Source organism: Sebastes umbrosus, chromosome 14, assembly GCF_015220745.1.
Source record: "Sebastes umbrosus isolate fSebUmb1 chromosome 14, fSebUmb1.pri, whole genome shotgun sequence".
In the NCBI taxonomy this organism is placed as follows: Eukaryota; Metazoa; Chordata; class Actinopteri; order Perciformes; family Sebastidae; genus Sebastes; species Sebastes umbrosus.
Window position 1 is genome coordinate 4101183 of NC_051282.1, and position 19951 is coordinate 4121133.

At 40.5% G+C, this 19951-nt stretch overlaps 1 protein-coding gene across 19 annotated transcripts in view; it reads left to right on the forward strand.

Annotated features, from left to right (window-relative positions):
• Positions 1 to 19951, forward strand: part of rbfox1 (RNA binding fox-1 homolog 1) — a 203626-nt gene that overhangs the window by 136289 nt on the left and 47386 nt on the right. For 17 of the 19 annotated variants that reach the window (XR_005209788.1, XR_005209787.1, XM_037791461.1 and 14 more), the window contains exons 3-8: positions 5790 to 5936; positions 6128 to 6181; positions 9424 to 9516; positions 13877 to 13937; positions 16563 to 16616; positions 19743 to 19875. Coding sequence is in view for 17 of the 19 variants with exons in the window: in XM_037791461.1 (XP_037647389.1) it covers positions 5790 to 5936; positions 6128 to 6181; positions 9424 to 9516; positions 13877 to 13937; positions 16563 to 16616; positions 19743 to 19875 (542 nt within the window). In the remaining 2 variants the exon portion in view is untranslated. The remainder of the gene's footprint in view (positions 1 to 5789; positions 5937 to 6127; positions 6182 to 9423; positions 9517 to 13876; positions 13938 to 16562; positions 16617 to 19742; positions 19876 to 19951) is intronic. The other 2 variants (XM_037791446.1, XM_037791450.1) reach the window with 2 other exon arrangements.

A 19951-nucleotide genomic window follows, 5' to 3' on the forward strand; every position in this document is an offset into this window, starting at 1 on the left:
AAAATCGCAATCAATTATTTATATTTATATTTTTTTATTTATATATTTCCATCAAGACATTCTGTTTTGCCAATTTTTGGAAACAGAAGTGAAGTGAGTGTGTGTGTGTGTGTGTGTGGGGGGGGGGGGTTATGAGAAACTTGTCTTATTCTTTGTTGACGACTGAAATTCTCCATAGCAAAATGCACGTCTGCCCTTCCTGCTGTTAGGATACATCTGCATAATTCCACTTATAAGAGAATCCAATGGCTGATTGTCATTGGATGCGATTGCTAATCTGCTGAACACGTTCATGCTCCCCAAACGATGAGCCCTTTCCATTTTGGAGTCAAAAATGTTCACTTCTCACACAAGATCCATCATGATTTAATGATTAACATGATCTCACGGATCGACGTGCACAAATTGCTCCCCAGGTTGTCTGCGAGAGGACCTCGAGAAGGAATAATGTTCAGCTCAGTTTGATCCGGGGGGCAGATAGTACTCCCATGTCTGTTTTTCCCTCATCTAGGGAGCTATAGCATGATACCGCTGTGTATTTTGTGGCTGCATGCACGGCCAAGTCAGAGATGACGCGTTCACGGACCTCATCCCGGGCTCGGTCATTTCAGTTTTCTTCCTTCCCGGTCTCCACAAGAGAGATGGGAGGAATGGAACACAGTGACGTGACATCCATCATCACGAGCGAACCGGTGGTGCGTTTAAAGGCCCCAGTGCCGTCTCAGCCCTTTCCGTGTCGGCCCCTCTTGGGCCAGTCCTCCGTTTATTGGAAGCCTTGCAGCAAAGCGGCCATTTAGCCTTTCAAAAACAACATTTTGTTCCATATGCTGTGGTACTTTTGGATCGCCGTGGACTATTACTGCATCGCGTGGCAGCATGAAAATAGTTTTTCTAAAAATATATATCATGTGAAAATAGCACGTTACACTGTTAAGAGTATACCAGTTTTACGTAGGTTGTAACTGTTAGATAATCTATCCGGCTGTGTATGGTGTGTGGGGGCTGTGTATTGACTGATGTCATTGCTGCGCTATGGAAACACAGCCTGAGTCGTCACAATGTGCTAAAGAGATGGAGACTAATGAGGCCTTAATGGCCCATCAGCACAAACAAACTCATACAGACGCTCTTTGGCCTGGGATTTGGAGAAAAAAGTACCCCTAAAGAGCCTGGGGTCCTGGTGTTAAGGTGTGAATAAACATCTTTAGTGCCACTAGTGGTGAGGCTGTAGTGATGGGATTGTCCTTTGGTCAGTCACCACTTTTGTCCAGACTGAAATGTTAAATGATTTGCCATGTTTTGTACAGACATTCATGGTCATCAGAAGATAAATCCTTATGATTTTGGCGGTGTTCTGACTTTTTTTCTAGCACCTCTAACGGTTCAAAATTTCAATTTGTTCAATACTTATGACCAAATACTTTGACCAAATAACTGTTTAATTAATGACATTTCCACCAGCCACAGCTGTGCCTTTTGTTCAGTATGAATTAGCAAAATTTTAGCAGGGAAATGCGAAAGTAAATTGGTGACCATTGTAAACATGGCCTGGTGAACATCACGCTTAGTTCGGCCTCACAGCTGCCAGCGCTGTTGCAGGCTCCTCTCACAATTTAATGGTCAGATTGCCATGAAATGTGTTGAAAACATTCATGTTCCTAATGGGATGAACCGTTTTGATTTTCATGATTTTATGAACCTCAGGGCTGTAGCTGTTTTGGGAGGTATTACTTGTAGCAAATGTATTAATTAATAATTAATAATATCAAAATATGTAATGATACATAATATCTAAAAAAAGATCTAAAAAATATAAATATCAAACCCATGAATTGTTGTAAAGGGTTGAGGAAAGTGATGGCTCTCAGCTTCAGCTATCATACACAATTAGTTCAAGTAGCAGAATTTAACATTACATTCAGTTTAGCACGCCACCCAATTTTGGAAAAAAAGGGGAAACTTCCAAAATGTATATTAATCACTTTAGTCTCACAATCTCAGAGTCTATCTCTGAGTTATTGTCATAGTGTACAGTGATTTAATTTGTTTCATACACACAAATACAAATCATTAAGTTCTTTATAAATTAAATGTTTATTTAACTAACTACATAACTAAACTACTAAACAGAAAATATATGATAGAACAAAATTAACAAAATGAATAGAAATGAGTAAAGGACAAATCAGTGAATAAAGGCTGAATAGATGAATACAGTGAATACAACAATGAACCGTTTATGAATGGAAACGGTTTATGTTTATCAATTAAATTTAGTTCAAAATATGAATGCACCGTTCAGCAGTTGAGAGTTTCAGAAACACCAGGGAAGATTGTGAAGCAATTTCATATTATGTCTAAATTAAAGGGAGATTTAGGTCTAAAGCTTAGAGGTTAACACATTTCAACAATTTCAACATTTCAACACAACAACATTTCTTAATTAGTCTAGCATCTAGCCTCTAACATCAACTTCTTGAACTAATATTACTTTATTTACTAACATTACCTATTAACTGACATCAAATTTATTTAGGCCCAGTAACATCAAATTCATTCACATCGAAAATGTAGGATTTTCACCTGATGGCACCATAAAGGATCTTTCCAAATTATGAAATTATGAAATTATTATAAAAAAAATATAAAAGAATACTTCGATCAAACGGCTTCGATCTACAGCCTTTGGTCAGTGTAAATTTGTTTTGGTTTAATTGGTTATTGTTTCACCAACAACTTATGATTATGTATTTATTAGCTTAAGTATTTGAACTATATGAATTGAAAATGACTGAAATAGATAAACTGAACTAAAGTAGACCAGTATCACAGATGTGGATTTTTATCCCTTCAAAAGAATGCAGGAAAAGATCAGCAGGAAGAAAGGACTGTTCTGTTTCTTTAACAACAGGTTCTACAGATAAAAAACACATTTTGTTTTTAACAGGCTTTCTTTTCACTTCATTTTTATTCCAGGTTGTAATTCATCGTCTCTTCTCTGAGAACCTGATGTTAAGAAATCATCTCTTGTTTGATTTCTCCCATATGTCTGAAACCACGCTATATTCAGCCTGGCCTCCGCCTCACATATCAAATTCTGATGCCAAAAGGGATGAGATGAGATGCTTTGTCTCGGCGTTGTGTTTGTATTGTTTCACCGCGAGTGTAGGCGGACGTTCGCCACCGCCGACGAGGAGCTCTGCTCACAGATGGCAATCGCTGCTGTGTGTGTGTACACTCCTTTCCATATGTGCCGGTATATACCTAGGCGTTGCATGGAAGACTTGCAGTCTGCTGGCCTTATGCTGCTTCTTTTTAAGCTCACACACCCACACAATTACACACACACACACACAAACATACATACGCAGTCTGTATTTCTAGCTGGCTTGAAGCCTAGGACTGTTTGTGAGCAAAAGAAAGAGAGAGGAGGACTGTGAACCGTTGACTTTTATGTAGGATCAGGGTTTTAGTATGTTACACGTGGGTATGGCAGCAGTCTCCATGTTCAGTACATTTATTATTCAACCTAAGAACCATGGAAACATGATCACTAGAACCACCCCCACCCCCTCAACCTCCAAATAATGCCACATTTACGTCATACACTTTGTATAATCAACACCTTTTTGCCAGCGAGGTGTCGCTTCATTGAAATTGTTTTTTTATTTTTTAGGCCAGTTTTGGATGCTTTTTATTGGATTGCATTATCTAATATATTATCCTCCCCTGTCTCTATATGGATGTATTAATTTATGAACAATACTTGTTCATAAATAGATTAGCTCTGAAGCCAGCAAAGAGACACACCAACAGCTTTTGTAACGCACTCAGTGTAACAGAGACTGTGAAGTCCTCTCCTGTGTTTAACAGCCATTGATCTCACTCACACTGAGAGCTAAAGGACAAACACAGACTGCTGCTGCTACTCTGTGTATGTGTGCACGAGCATCTATTGTGTCTCTGTGTTTGCATATTTAACTCTTTCCACTTTTCGTCTCGTGCACCATTTATAACTTTCATTAGCTCTAAGGATCCGTGACCTGAGGTCTGAAACTGTGTCCTCACAATAATACGAGTTATTAATGTAAGAACTAATCTGACATTAAAGAGCAACTCAACAGCTAATTTTTTTGCTTGAATATGCTCTCTTCACATATTGACATAATGCATTCAAATCCAGAGTGTGCATTCAAATCTCCCCTTCTTTTCAAATTACAACTCAGAATGAGAGTTAACGTATGTGAGTACGCTCCATTAATGAGATAGTATGTAATACTTGGATTTTTGTTGTCTGTGGCAGTCAGGAAGAATTAAATAGAACTCTGTCTGTGCACCACATTTGCCCACATCGGACTAAACGTAACAATGTATTGTTCTTCAGTGGGGGTGTACAAGGCAATGTCACAGATTTTCCACAGATTATTTGGGATCTAGCTTTCAAAGATGGTTCCGTAACACTTCATGTTGGGTTCTGGAACCCTCTGAAAGTTTTTATGAAGTTGTACCTTCATAAAAGGTTCTACCAGGAACCAAAAAGGGTTCTCCTATGGGGACAAGCCAAAGAACCCTATATGATTCTAGTTAGCAACTTTTATTCCTAGGCCTACATGAACAATTAAAAGGCGGGAAACCACTGAGAAACCTGTCAGAGGGTTCTAGAACCCAATATAGAGGGTTATGGAACCATCTTTGAAAGGTTCCACCCATAATCCCGTATGAGAGGTTCTACGGAGGACCCTTCTATGGTGTGTTTCTACCCAGAAACCCTCTCTGGAGGTTCTTTCCAGAACCTTTCCACCTTCTAAGTGTGCTAACAAGAACCTGCCCAGGGGGCTCTACTGAGAATCATTTATATTCCAAGGCTTCCATCTAGAACCCACTCAGGGTTCTTCATCAGGCTCCTAAAGGGCCAGGGCTGATCACAATAACAGTTTTTAGGTAGTGTGGCTGGGAGGATCTTTTAACACCCATGTTTTCAACAATCCTTGAAGAACTGTTTCTTCCAAAAAAGTTTCCTTTGGCTACAAAGGGTTCTTAATGTAACCCTTAGTCTTACAAAGAACAATTGAAAAACCTTAAAAAAAAGGGTTCTTCAGAAGCAAATGGTTCTGGATAGAACCTCAGTCCTTCAGGAAGAACCCTTTTGCAACCCTTATTTCTTTGAGACACTTGCATGGTTACAACACCACACTTGTGGTGTAAGTGTCTTTTTAAAATGAATTTTCAAAAAACGTATTGACCTCATGCGGCCTGCCCATTCTTTCATTTGTTTTAATTCCAGTTTTGTCTCCTAACTTCCGGATGCTATTTGCTGGCTAAAGTAACTACAGGTAAAAAAGTTGCGGTCCTGATCAGTTCGCACACCCTACAAAACATCTAGGCTAGGCTGGATCGGATCCCAGCTGACATTGGGTGAAGGCGGGGTACACCCTGGACAGGTTGCCAGACTATCACAGGGCTGACACACATAGAGAAAGACAACCAATCACACTCAACAAGTCAACAATGAACCTAACCCACATGTCTTCGGACTGTGGGAGGAAACCTGAGAACCCAGAGAAAACCCACGCTAACATGGGGAGGACATGCAAACTCCTGAAGTTCCATATGTATTTTAAATAATGACAGATTTACATAAATTATACATATTATTTTGTTGTCAAACAGACTTCATAGTTTTATGTTACAGAATATCAATGATCTTGTAAAATTGCATTAATAGATGCTGGAAATGCCATTATACATCTTTCATTTGTTTCAGTGATCTGTTATTCTGTGTTTTCCAGCAGACAGATGATGCCGCCCAGACGGACAGTCAGCCACCATCACAGAGTGTACCTGAAAGCACAGACAGCAAGGCCCAACCCAAGAGACTTCATGTCTCCAACATCCCTTTCAGGTTTAGAGACCCAGACCTCAGGCAAATGTTCGGCGTAAGTACAACAATATCTGACGTACATTAGATTTCTGAAATTTGAGACACCCCAGGTCGCTGTTTTACAAGATATTCTGATTAACAAAAAGTAGAAGTAAAAATCCTTACATTTTCTGTTGAGTTGATTGAGTTGAGTTGAGAAAGAAAAAATTAATCACTGAGCGTTTCCTCTTTTGTTTGTCTTTACAGCAATTTGGCAAAATCTTAGACGTGGAAATCATCTTCAACGAGCGCGGCTCTAAGGTATATGGTGTTTTTTTTCTAAGCGTGTCTTTAAATTTGTTTTATTTTTTTTATTTTTGTAGTAACTGTTTCAGACTTGTCTATTCCAGAAGAATTGATCAGCACACATGTTTTAAATTAAGGGAACACAGTTGGTTCTGCTTCTTTGTGTTTGATGGAACGTTGCCCTATAGCCTATAGAGCATTCTTGCTCATATCACCAGCTCAGTTAGGCTCAGGTCAATACATTTCAACATAACTGTACAGCTGTTATAATCACTGTAGTGTATGGTGTCAGTAAAACCAAAGTTAATAACGTACACCACACTTCATCTAGAAGGCCAGCTACTGCAACAACCTACCGGCCTTGCCCTGCTTCAACCCTGTCTCCTACAAAATTACGTTCCCATAAACTGCATTCTCAATTACATATCAAGGGAAATGTATTTCCTCCCAGATTACAGTCACAGTTTTAAACAGTTTTAAACACGGGTTATTAACGTTGTAAATTGAAACAAAACAAAACAAGAAAACGCAACAACAATACCTAGGTTTAGGCAACAAAACTACTGGGTTCGGCGTAGTAAAAAAACATCATGGACTATGTAAGAAAGTCCTGTGTTTGTTTGACACCACTCCCGCCCTCCCGTAATTGGACTTTCTCACTTGTTATACTCGTTATTATACTAGGTAACTTTCAGTGACATTATTAATCCACGTAACGTAATGTAATGGAGAATGCAGTTTAGTTGTATGGGCATTTACTTCTCTGAAAACAACGGAGCAAGGGTTTGAGGCATTCTCGTAGGCATACTTTTGATAAATAGACTAATCTAAATGGTTAATTTAATCACCTAAAATATCTAAATTGAATTTAGGGACATAATAACATTTGCAAAAAATTACAACATTTGTGTATTTTGATAATCTCCACCATGTACGGTAACCAGGATACTTATCCACCCAAAGTTTACACAAGTTATGTCTCAAAGCTTGATCGAAAAACAAGAACATTTTACGGCATCTGGACCATAAATGGCTAAATGCAGATTTTGAACACTGTCCAAACCAGAGTCATGGCTGATCAGTACTGGTATATTAAAACGCCCTCCTTAGAACAATATCTTTCTTGTATACTGAGCCAGACTATTGTCTATCAAAGATGAAGTTCCTTTTGAAGTCCTTAAGCTCCTTTGAGGTTTTTAGAAAAAAAAAGATACTTTGCTGTTTTTGTGTTGTTCATTTTGGCTGATGTGCATAAAAGGATATAGTCTTTTTTTTCTTATTGCTAATGTAATGCCATAAAGAAGTTAATTTTCTCTTCATTCTTTTGGTAGATTTAATTTACTCTTTTATGACTTCATCAGAGGAATGCATTCACCATACCGCCTTGCAATATCTGAATATGGCAGTAAACGATTTACGTCTAACTGCATTCTATGTAATTGTCATAAACCCCTGCTATAAAAGCAGGCATTTATTATTGAGGTACGTTATTAACCCTCGAGACCTGACTTTACTGGGACAGTGTAGGTAACGAATGGGATAAAAGTGTGAGGAGCTTCAATTCCAATAATGAACAGCGAATACAATGTCTTACAGTATTACATTATTGCAGTTGTTTCATTGTTCACATTAAAAACCTTACTGACTTTAGTTAATTGATGTTCTGTATGAATTCAGATGACCGTTCACTAAACCCTTCCCCCAAAACAGTGATTTTCCAATCATTGCTTAGCAACCGTAACAAGGGGCAACGGACCTGTCAAGCTTTTCTGAATATGACAAAGCGTATGTGTACATGGGGCTCTAGTGAGGGCGATACTAAGCATCCAAAGAGTTTGGAGGGTTGTATCTTTTATTCACCTTTCAAAACTAGAAAACTAAAGAGTAAAACAGAAGGAATGGAATAAATAGGGTCTTTGTCTGTCCCATTATAAACCACTAACATTATCATGTCTGGCTAATTAGCTTACTGTCTGCAGTATGCAATGCAACGTTAGTCTTACTTACCAAGGAGCACATAATTAGCTACCTATATTGCTTAGTGTGGTTTCAGGTCATGTGAATAAAACCCCCGTTCAGGACTGGAACATCCATTGCATGGTAACATGGTCCTGGAGTCTGCCATATCAGAGTACAGACTAATTTTAGGAGCTCTGTCCTGCTGCTGAAAATGAAACTGCCTGGAAAATGCAGCTTTAGCCTCGGTCTTAGCATCCTTAACTTAGCATCCAATCATGTATGTGGCCCTTAAAGAACAATTAGCAGGGTTCCAATTTCAAAAGGAGTCTGTCAAAGACTCAAAGAGTTTTCAACCAACTCTCAAAGTAAATTTTTTTGGCCAACAAAATCAGTGTTCACAGAATAAGAATGAAAAACATGATTTTGTTTACCTCTGCCTGAAATCAGCCTAAGCAGACACCCGGTGCAGTATAAACAGAACTGTGCATGCAACCATGTAGTCCATTTTGGAGGGTATATTGCCCTTAAAGGTCCCATATCATGCTAATTTTCAGGTTCATAGTTGTATTTTGTGTTTCTAATAGAACATGTTTACATGCTGTAATGTTAAAAAAAACATATACTTTTCCTCACACTGTCTGCCTGAATATACCTGTATTCACCCTCTGTCTGAAACGCTAAGTTTTAGTGCATTTCAATGGAATTGCAATGGAATTGCGTTGCTAGGCAACAGTCTGGGTCCATGTTTACTTCCTGTCAGCTGATGTTATTTACATACACCGCAACAGGAAATAAACTGGGACACATTTAGAATGTTTACGTTTAAAACTGTGTAATGGTATAAATATTGTATGTTTGTGACATCACAAATGGACAGAAATCCTAGCGGCTTGTTTCAAACAAGCGTATATTGAGTGTTTTGATAGTTTAACAGTAATTTTAAAGCACTTAAACCTGCTTTATAATATAAAAGACCTGGAAATCTCACTTTTTACAATATGGGACCTTTAAATTGCAACTGAATATGTGCCATGCTAGAAAGGAAAGCTTGACAGGCATAGTAACAGTACCTAAGAGGGCAAGGCTTTGCGAAGGGTCAGTTTCCTCTCATCAAATAATTAGCTTCTTTTTTTTGTGTTATATCATTGGATATTGGTTAATATGGGATACTGAAGTAGAAAATTGTGTTATTTACTGTGCTCCTATTGACACAAGCAGTTTTTCCACTGTATTGTTGAGTATAAATTTGTAAAAAATAATGTGCATGTTGTTCTTGCCTCTTTCCGTCCTGCATGCAGGGTTTTGGGTTCGTAACGTTCGAGCATAGCGTGGACGCCGACAGGGCCAGAGAGAAATTACACGGCACCGTGGTAGAAGGCCGTAAAATAGAGGTGCATGTTCTCAAATACTTCTTCCTTCTCCCTGTCCTCCTTTTTCCTCTTTGTGTGTGTTGGTGTGCGTTTGTGTGTGTGTGTGTGTGTTTGACAATCTTCCGCCACATCCCACTTTGCCATCTTTCTCATGACATCAAACTGTCAAGTAATCCAAGCCTCATCATTTCCCTTTCCTTGTGCAGTTCCATTAACCCAAACTCAAATAAATGTTGACATGTTTACTAGTACACATTATTGTATGTGAAAGACTTTGCTTATTTTATTTTTTGTTTGTTTACTTTTGGTTTTGTTCCTTTTTCCTGTTTTCTTGATTTTGTACTGTCAAGGCAATTGGCCTTACCCAAGGTTTAGAAATGACACACTTCCCAGCATTATAAATAGGCATATTTGTGTTTAAGAAGGTGCAAAGATTGCTTTGGAGCTTGGCCATAAATGTTCCAAAGCAAATATGTTCTTATATACAGTATGTTAAATGAAGGAAGAAGCTTTCCCCCCTGAAAAGTACTCAAATCTTGCTTATCCATAGACAGAGGAAGTACTTGGGAATTTGAGAGACACCTGGAGAGCGAAATGCAGGGTTCACAACTAACCTGATTCAGTAGCATGACAATACTTAAATGCTATTTCAATGTCTTGTGTCCACTCAAGAGAAACAAGAGCTAGACACCGCTAGCCTTGAAGCATAACTCTGTCCATTTATCACATCACAGTTGCAGTCTTCCATTGCCAATCATTCATACCAGGCAATGTGTACACCTGTTGTACCTAGAGATATAAAATCATTCATCTCTATGGTTTTACCAAAGGCTATACTACCCTGGCACCACAGCAAGTCTCCTCCAGCCATCAGTCCACTTTCAGTCGCTTATCTGGTGGCCCAGATGCCACATCCTCCAGCTTCCTTTTGGGGGATGCAGATGGGATTTGTATCCCTCCGGTGTGTTCTGGGTCTTCCTTAGGGTCTCCTCCCTGTAGCCCTCCCTACACAGGAAGGAAGGAAGGCCAGGAGGAATCCTAATCAGAACCCCGGAACCACCTCAACTAGCTCCTTTTGATGCAACGGTGAAACCGTTCTACTCTGAAATCCCTGTCGTAAAATAGAGGTACATGTTCTCAGGTGAGCAAAGGGTGAGCCCATGCCACCCTGCAAAGGAAACCCATTCGTTTGTAGATTGAGTGGTAAATGGAGAGCTTTTCCTTCACGCTAAGCTTCCTTTTCACCGCGATGGTCTGGTACAGCGTCTGCATTTTGCAGATGCAGCATCAATCCTAAAAGTTTATTTTTTTATATCGTTCCATTTGACATTCACTTGTTAACAAGAGCGTGCGATATTTGAAATCCCTCACTTGAGGTAGTGACTCAATCCAATTTATTGCCATCCAACCTCAGATCAAAAAATCACAATAGTCTAACATGCTGCAAGAGCCTGGATGGTAGCTCATCTGGAATCCTTTAATACCTCTTTCACACCAATGACCAGGGTCAGATCAGGGTTATTTGACCCATGTTCAACCCTTCCTTTTGTCAATTCAAACCAAGTCAGTCAACACGGGTTAATCCCTGGTCATGACAATTCAGATACGACCTCTGACACAACCCGGGAACAATGCATACCAATTAGCGTCTGGAAGATGATACAGAGGGGATGTTAGTGGCATCATTAATGTGTGCAAAAACACAAAATATCACAGAATGATGCATGTTTTGGGGATAATATGGTGTAAATATAGTACATACATCATTTTTATCTTTGTAAAATGTTAAACTATGTTATATGTTATGTGCAGCTGTGATGTATGCAAAAACATATAGACAACATACAGATTTACAGTATCTATCAATCAACACTCATGAACCTACAGAGATAGACAGAGTTCCTTCTGTCTATCTACAGTACCCATTTATCATATATCAGACTACATTGTAGTATCTAATATGATAATAAAGGCAACATTTACAAAAGGATTAGACACTGCTGAAGACTGAAATGTATATATTTCACTCACTCTTACCATCCCAGCAAAGATTTGCTACATATAGTAGCCTACTAAAGTTTTTCAGCTGGGCATGTGGCAACTGTTGGATAATGTAAGAGCTTGTCCAAATGATCATCTACCGATTCATTTCTCCCTCACCACGGATGGCCAGGAGCTCCCGCACTTCAAAGTCTCGCCACATATCCACGTTGTTCAAATTGTCCGTCGTTCACCTCCAACGTAATTGAAAACATTCCTGCTGCCGTCGCACCGTTTGTTTGAGCTACACGCCGACCAGTGACAATTGGCCCGTCCTGGTTGTTAGCGACCTGGGTCCAACCCACCTCTCGACCTGGGTCGCGTAGCCGAGTCAGTCAGTCGACGTGGGTTAACCCTTTCAGACACACAATCAACACCGGTTCAACCCTGGTTGAGCCCTCGGTGTGAAAGGGGTGTTAAGACATTAAAGTCAGATTCATCAAATTTCACACAGCTTCCAAATCTTTGATTCTCACATTTCCAGGTTAACCCAAATATCATATTATAATGTCTCAAGGCGCTTTACAGGTACCACAGTAGTACTGGTTCCAGACTTCTAGACTCTCTAAGAACACTGCGTCATCATCAGCCTTTTCAAGGCCACAAACAGCCACGTGGGCGCATACAGGGACAATTATTGCATCTTTCACCACATCACAACGTAGACTGTACAAATACTGCGTTCTCATTACAGAGTAATCTACCAGGAATCTGCACTTGCATGTATTTAATTGGCTACTGCAGCACCTTGCCGGATGATATTGCATTGAGGTCCTGCAAAACTTGAGTTAGGTTCAACTGTTTTGCCGGACATCCCTACGTTTAGTGAATCTTCATGAATGTCTGAATTGATAAAATGATCCGACAGCAACAGTACTCTACATTAATGTATGTAGCAGTGAAGTATAGTAGTGTGTCCGTGACAAAGAAGTGCTAAAGCAATGGCCCAGGTAACATCAAAACGTCATAAGATGTACAGGATTTTTAGATGACATTCATTTCCATAAGCCAATATGTATATATCTCTGTAGTGGAAGCATATTAGACGTTTTTTGGTCAAATCAATCAGTTTGACGGATGAAGACAAAATGGATCGGAGTTATGCTTTAAGAAACCAGCTGACTGCTTGTATAGAGATAGCTGAAAAGAGAGCGTTTGTGCAGTGGAATGATTGCAAAGTTTTCTTGGCCACCTGAGTAAGATGCTGCTTATTCCTTTCTCATCCCCCTCCTCCCCCACCATCCTTCCAACGGTAGCTTGTTTAGGGCCCCATCCAACACAGTTACAACGGTAACAGTACACAAACAAGTATGCGGGGCCAAGAGGTTTGGGAATGGTAAGTGTGGGCGAACGTGCCATTCTGCCAGCATTTCCTCTCTCTCTTCCTCTCTCTTTGGAACGTTTGCAACGCTAAAACTCACGTGACATTTCTTTTTGAATTGTGGTTGAGTTGATGCTGTATATGGACATACATATATGCGTGTCGGCGTGCGTGCCCATTCACTAAGTGTTCTCCTGGAGCTGCGTGTGCGAACGATACTGACTGAGATTTGAATTCGTTTTGCACATCTATCTGAGATTGTTGGAAACCCATTTATTAATTTTATTTTTATTTTACTTTGGAAGACAATGCACCCTTATTTTGATTTCCCCCGTTAGCTGTTGTTTGAATTTGGAATGATTTGATTGGTTGATTGATTGACTTGGTTGGTTTATTTGAGTACATCTATTTTCTTTGGTTGTTTTTCGATCTCAATAATTATTCTTGCGATGAATTTAGAGAGACTGTTGTCTGAGTGTGAATGCTTTGTGTTGCTTTTGTCACAACAGTTCCTCTCACGTTTTTAAGGTTGACTGGATGTTGCATAATGCTCCCAACATATTGTCTTCTCCCCATCCCCCTAATGACATTTTCTTTGTCTGATTTTTTCTCCTTCTCCTCCTTCTCCCCCACCTCCCCACCCCCTCGCCACCGCATGCATCTATACATTTACAAAACGTCATTTGCCAAGTGCATCTGTTGTTTCTTTACTTTTGTCTGTATGTAATTGAAATGTCATTATAATTGGGGAGAGCATGCCGGGAAAAAAAAACGTCAGAAGATAGAAAATATGCAAATGAGAAAGAAAACAGATTTGTCTTGTATGTTTTTTTAAGTGTTTCTGAATGCAATTCCGAAAACACACAAATGACATGGGTGTTTGCTGTGTTACAGTGTACTGCTCTCTTTGTTTACAACATCAGGAAACTATGCATGCAGATTTTTACTCTAACAAGTATAGCACTTACTATACTAACGTGTAAGTATCATAACTCATGGACCTCTCTTTATTTGCTGTAGGTCAACAATGCAACAGCACGAGTAATGACAAATAAGAAGACTGTCAACCCATATGCAAATGGTAAGGCCAAGTCAATGTTTACTACGCTATAAAAAGTATTCACCCTATTGTTAATTTTTCATGTTTCATTGTTTTGCAAAAGTGAATCAACATAGGACATAAACTTGAACCTGTTGCATCTCATTTGTTTGGATACCTGTATCTCTGACATTCAAAACAGTTCACCCCCCCCCCGCGGAAAATACAGCCTGTGTTGTCCCAGATTTCTTCAGTAATTCAAAAAGCTCTAGTGTTGTGCTCATTGACGGCTACATCATCTTTCTGTGCCAGAATCAGATAAATAGTGACGGAAAGAAATGGCCACAAGGCAACAAGAATTGGTCAGGTGGACAACTATGTCAGACTGGATGATAAAGCGGAGAACAAATCAAGGCAGGCAGTCCAGGCTGATTGTCACACACCAACGTTTTTGGGCAAATAGGAAGAAGAAGAGGAAGGAGTTGAGGAAATAGGCAGCTAGCATGTTTTATTGGAGCCTAACGTTTAGGCTATAGTCCTGCCTGCTTGTCATTTTTATCACTAGTCACTGCTGGCTCGGCATTGACTGAGTAGTTACCTGTCAGATAAATGAGCAACACATGCTTAAACAAGTTGGTACCCTTGTATTTCATTTGTAACTCCAACTGAAATATTAAAACACAAGAGGAAATGTAATGATGCCCACATTATGTCCTCTTAGAAAGTTTTATTCCAGTGCAGGTAGTGTGACATTCTTATACGTCTTTGACACCAGATCCAGCAGTTTAAATAGGCTACTGTCTGATGCTTCAAGTTAGTAATGCCTTTGTCTGATGATGTTATCAGAATTTTCTCAGTTCTCACAGACAAATTTATGACAGAAAGCTTGATTTGCAGACTGGGGGACATGGAGTTTGAAAGCCTATTTAACCAGTCAAGCGAGGCCCTGACAAAAGATTTAATTGAGTTGCATTGTGGGAAGTGAAGGGGTCTTAGCTATGCTGGTGGTGTGGCTCCATGGATGACAATGTCAATCTTTTGCTTAGTCCACTACTTTTGTCTAGACTAGGGATGCTAATTTTGAAAAAAAAAAAATTAACCGATAACTGACTCTCGTTAACCGACAAGATTAGTGCGTCTCGTGCAGCGGTGCGCCAGCTGCAGTGTATGAGCACAACAGACAACTGAGTCCCCAGTTCACCCGTCCGGGAGCGTTAATAGCTGCGGTGCTGTGTGTATTATCAGACACATTCAGCCACTTTTACACAGTAAAAGTCCGCCACCACCATCACCACCTTTTGGTTTAGGTTAGCAGGTTGTCAGCTGTGTGTCTGCCCAGCGTAACGTTACTTTATCAGCGCAGCAAAACTTACGCAAGTTTCCGACAGACCCAGGTGTGTGTGACGTTCTAGCTGTGAACGTAGCTGTAGCAGACAGTGAGTGTACAGTTTATTTGTCGGTGAATAAATGCTAGGAGGCTACAACTCCTCGGCTCTGTGCTCCGCTCAAGACCTGGGTCGACTTCCTGTATCTGTCACTCCGGCTCAGACTCTCTTAAGGTGGGCTGTTAAAGTGGCAGTAGGCAGTATATTTTTGGCATCATTGGGCAAAAATTCCATAATAACCTTTCAGCATATTGTAATTCAAGTGTTCTGAGAGATAACTAGACTTCTGCACCTCCTCATGGATCTGTTTTCAGGCTTTACAAAATCGAGCCCGTGACGGGAGACTTTGACCAATCACAGGTCATTTCATTGAGAGAGCATTCCTATTGGCTGTGTTCTGGTCATGTGACCAGAACTTGGCGTTTTTTACAGCTAAACAGTACACTACAAGATGTTTCTGAAAAGAGCAATAGGCATTAACGTAACAGAATATTGATTCATATTTGATCAGCGCTGCCTAGTTTGACCGTTTGGTCGGAGTTCGCTAGTGATTGACAGTCGGCTCTCATAGACGGCAGCTGGACAGCAGACCTCAGATCAGCTCTTACTGCTTGTTTTCCTCCGGTATGTGAAATCTTACAGATGCTGTTAAGAGCACCGGAGGACACAGAGGAACATGATGTTTTTTCAGGTTACCTGTTTCATGTACTACTGTCACGATATAGTGACCGTTTTATAAAAATAACATTTTTTAATCATATTTGCTCCAATCTCGCCTACTTCAGCTTTAAGGTGGACCAGATTTTCTCCTTAAACTGACGAGTCGCTCCTCTGAGTTTTGCTCAGCTTCTTAATTAATTCTTAATATATATATTTTTAACCATTTAACTGACAGCGTTTATCGGTTAAAATTCTTAATGTCGGTTAACAGTTAAACGGTTAATTACTAACATCCCTAGTCTAGACTGAAATATCTCAACAACTATTGGACGGATTGCCATGAAATTGGGTCCCCTCAAAATGAATTGTAATCAACCCTTTAACGTTTGATCCAACACCATCATGGGCGTCACAATTTGAATGTGTTCACTACTTTGTTTGTGACCTTGTCCAGTCAAAACCAAGCACCGCCCACCGGCCGGAGCAAAACTTTCTCATTTTACAGCTAAACAGTACTCTACAAGATGTTTCTGAAAACATTTGAGGTTTGATTCAACACACTGTTCCCTGTTCTGCCTCTTTCTCTTCCTGTTTCTTTGTCTTGCTGTCTGTCTTATTTCAGGCTGGAAGTTAAATCCAGTGGTCAGCGCTGTCTACAGCCCCGAATTCTATGCAGGTAAGAGGACATGCCCTTCTCCATCTGTCACCATCTCCTTTGTCGTTATCTTCCCCCCTCCTCTTTCCTTTTGTTCTACAGTTTCTTCGACATCTTCATTTTGTCCTCCCATGCCATCCCCAAACCCTCTTCATTTTAACCTTCATCACCTTCCAAGCAACCAGTAAAAAGTCTGTTTATAGCCTGAGAACTACGCTGACTCGCACAAACGCAACAACAGGCTGTCATCTCCGCTGCAAAAACAAACGCACATTCTGCAACCCGCAAGCCATCTTCAATCTTGACCATCCCAGCCTTCACCTCCCCCAACCCTTTACCCACCACCCAACCCCCCACCACCATCACCATGTCATTAACCAGGGCCATTAAGGTGAAAAATACCTGGATTTTGTGATAAGAGGAAGAGAGACAGATAAACGAGTGTGGCAGAGGAGAGGAGGAGGAGTGAAGGAAGGCAAAGGACAAGAGAGAAGGAAATCTAATTGTCCATTTTGTGCAAGGGCATTAAAAGGTGTGAAATATATTTTGTAAATTAAAATCAATACTTTCAATTTCTCCAGACAGTCGTTTGCCTAATTCACCCCCACGTTCTTTTAATTACAAAATGGCTTTGTATTGATTTACCTTTGTTTCACCTTTCGAGTACCCAAAATGCCATTGGGGCATGTGTATGTGTGTGTGTGTGTGATGTGCATGGATGTGCACATCTGTGAGGTGTGTATGAGCTTTTTTCAGGCTCCTTATGTATTAGTAATTTGTGCTATTATGTTATTAATTGGTTATTATTTCAGCCGTCCAAGATAGAGGCCAGGACCTGTTCTCGTGGTTAATTGGTTCAGATGTTTTGATAGCAGAACAGCTTACGATTCACAAGGCAGTGTTGAAGACTCGCCGAATTACCACAGCCAAATCTCTTTGTCAACTGTCTCAGAATGAAAATAAATAAAACAAAATGTTAGTTTTGATTTGCTTTTATAAACCCTATCCTGGGAGCTGTGATCTGTTTTTTAAAAGTCACGCACCTTAGCGGAGGTCTGCGCTCTCCGAGTGCCTTTCTAGTTATTGGTATTATTTTCTAGAAACAGTTGAAAGAAACTTGGGCTGAGATGGGATGTGAACAGTGGTCTCTAGTGTCAAAGTTAGACAATCATTAAACCTCACAATTCTCCTGAGAAAGGATTTTTTTGCTCAATGACAAGAGATCGCTTGGCAGGAAAACATAAACGGATCATTTTAAAGGTCTCAGCATGCTTCAGATGTGAAGTGAAGTCCGAACGTGTCTAAAGCTGTTCTGAACAGCCACACTCGAATCCGTCACAGAAAGGGCAAGAGGCGATGAACTATAGAAATGCGGATGACGGCGCACACATTCAGTCTCTCCTCAACTTCATGGTGTAGCACTCCACGTGATAAGAGACAAAAGCAGTTGTGTGAAGAATGATAGAAGAGGGCTTAAGGAAGAAGTTCAAACCCTAACTACCTTGACTTGCAATTTGCTTATGAAGCCTTGTGACTTCCTCCCTGTCAACCTGTCATCCCCTATAGCAGAGAGACTGCAAGGGCAGAGAGGTAGTCTAGTCCAGCTATTCTCAACCACTGGGCCGGGGCCCACTGGTGGGCCTCAGAGCACCACCTAGTGGGCCGCGGAGGTACTGACAAATGGTTGAATTAACCTCTTCAAAATCCAATGGCATCTATTCTGTTTTTCAGAGGTTGTAGCGGGCGGGTTTTAAAGCTAGAGGAAGGATACTGGAATGATATGAAACTAAAAACCCTAAGAAATCCATTGGTCCCAACCATGCCATGCTAGCTTTTCGGGAAGGAGGCTAAATAACACTAGTCAAAGTTACACTAAATTTTGGCGAGGAAAAACTGGCATGGCCATTTTCAAAGGGGTCCCTTGACTTCTGACCTCAAGATATGTGAATGTAAATGGGTTCTATGGGTACCCACGAGTCTCCCCTTTACAGACGTATATGTCTCGGATGCATTGACACAAATTGGAGGGTTTTTTGAAAAGCAAAGTGATGTTGGAGACAACCCTGCACCAGTAAAAGCTCTAAAGCGTGTGGTGAGGAAATATGACCCTGAATAGTTTGGATTCATAATGGCAGGCAGTGATGTGTGAGGGTAGGCTGAATATTTATGTGGGTCATTACACCTGATGGTGGCATAACACATATTTATAGCCCAGTTTGTCATTTATTTGGGAAGGTAGTCCTCGGAATTATTTTACCAATCAGAAGTGGGCGTCAAGTCACAAAAGGTTGAGAACCTCTGGTCTAGTTCGCCTGACTCATTGACTCTTTATCTGACTGAGATTACTGCAAGTTAGAATCTATGGCCCTGACCACGGCTCTGAAATATCAATACCTTACAGTAACTGTGTTGTGTATTGATAAATCCACGGCACTGTCCGTGGTACTGAAGTAGCAGACAGTAATTTGTAAACGTTGTCAATGAGTTTGCAGTATTTCCTCAGTATTCTTAGTTTTCTTTCTATCTGCATATTATGCCAAGCACTCCTCCTCCTTTTCATTCAGGCCGTATCACCAGCAGTAGCATTGGGGAAGTGTCATCAGCGTTGACTTTAAGGGCTAGCCAGGCCACTCGGTCCCTAAAATCAAGGTGACAAAAGATGAATAGGAACAATTACCAGCCTCACACCCTCTCCTTGTCTCTCTTTGAGAAACTCTTATCCTTTGGCTCAAACCCTTCCATTTTTCATCAAGTCAATGAATGATTCACCGTTTCTATTAGCATTTTATTAGATCTCCTTTTTTGAAGAGATGTATAATTAGGGTTGGATACGGCACCTCGATCTCCTTCTCAACCTTCACTCACCCCCAGCTCTCAAATTAAGCTTTGTGTCAGTCGTCCCCAATTAAGATTAATGATAAGTTAATAACAATACCACTGCAGTAGCTCCACTCCACTGCCGCTATCTCTTTATTTCTTTCTTCCGCTTACCTTTTTATTTCCACAACTGGAAAATGGGAGAACACTTTCACACATTTTCTCCATAATTCAAAAGCTAATGTACAGGTGTAAAGATCTTTGTGCTATAATAATGCCTTACGCAGACAGCAGGGAAGGTGTGCATCATGTTCTGTTCTCTGTCTCCAGTACCAGGTTTTCCCTACCCAACAGCCAGTGCAGCAGCAGCATACAGAGGAGCCCACCTAAGAGGTCGAGGACGGACCGTGTACAACACATTCAGGGCGGCCGCTCCGCCTCCCCACATTCCAGCTTACGGAGGGTGAGCATTCTTCCTCGCTCTTCATGTCCTGTTGTCATTTCTTCCCTTTTTTTTTTAAGTCTCTCCTTCTCTCTTT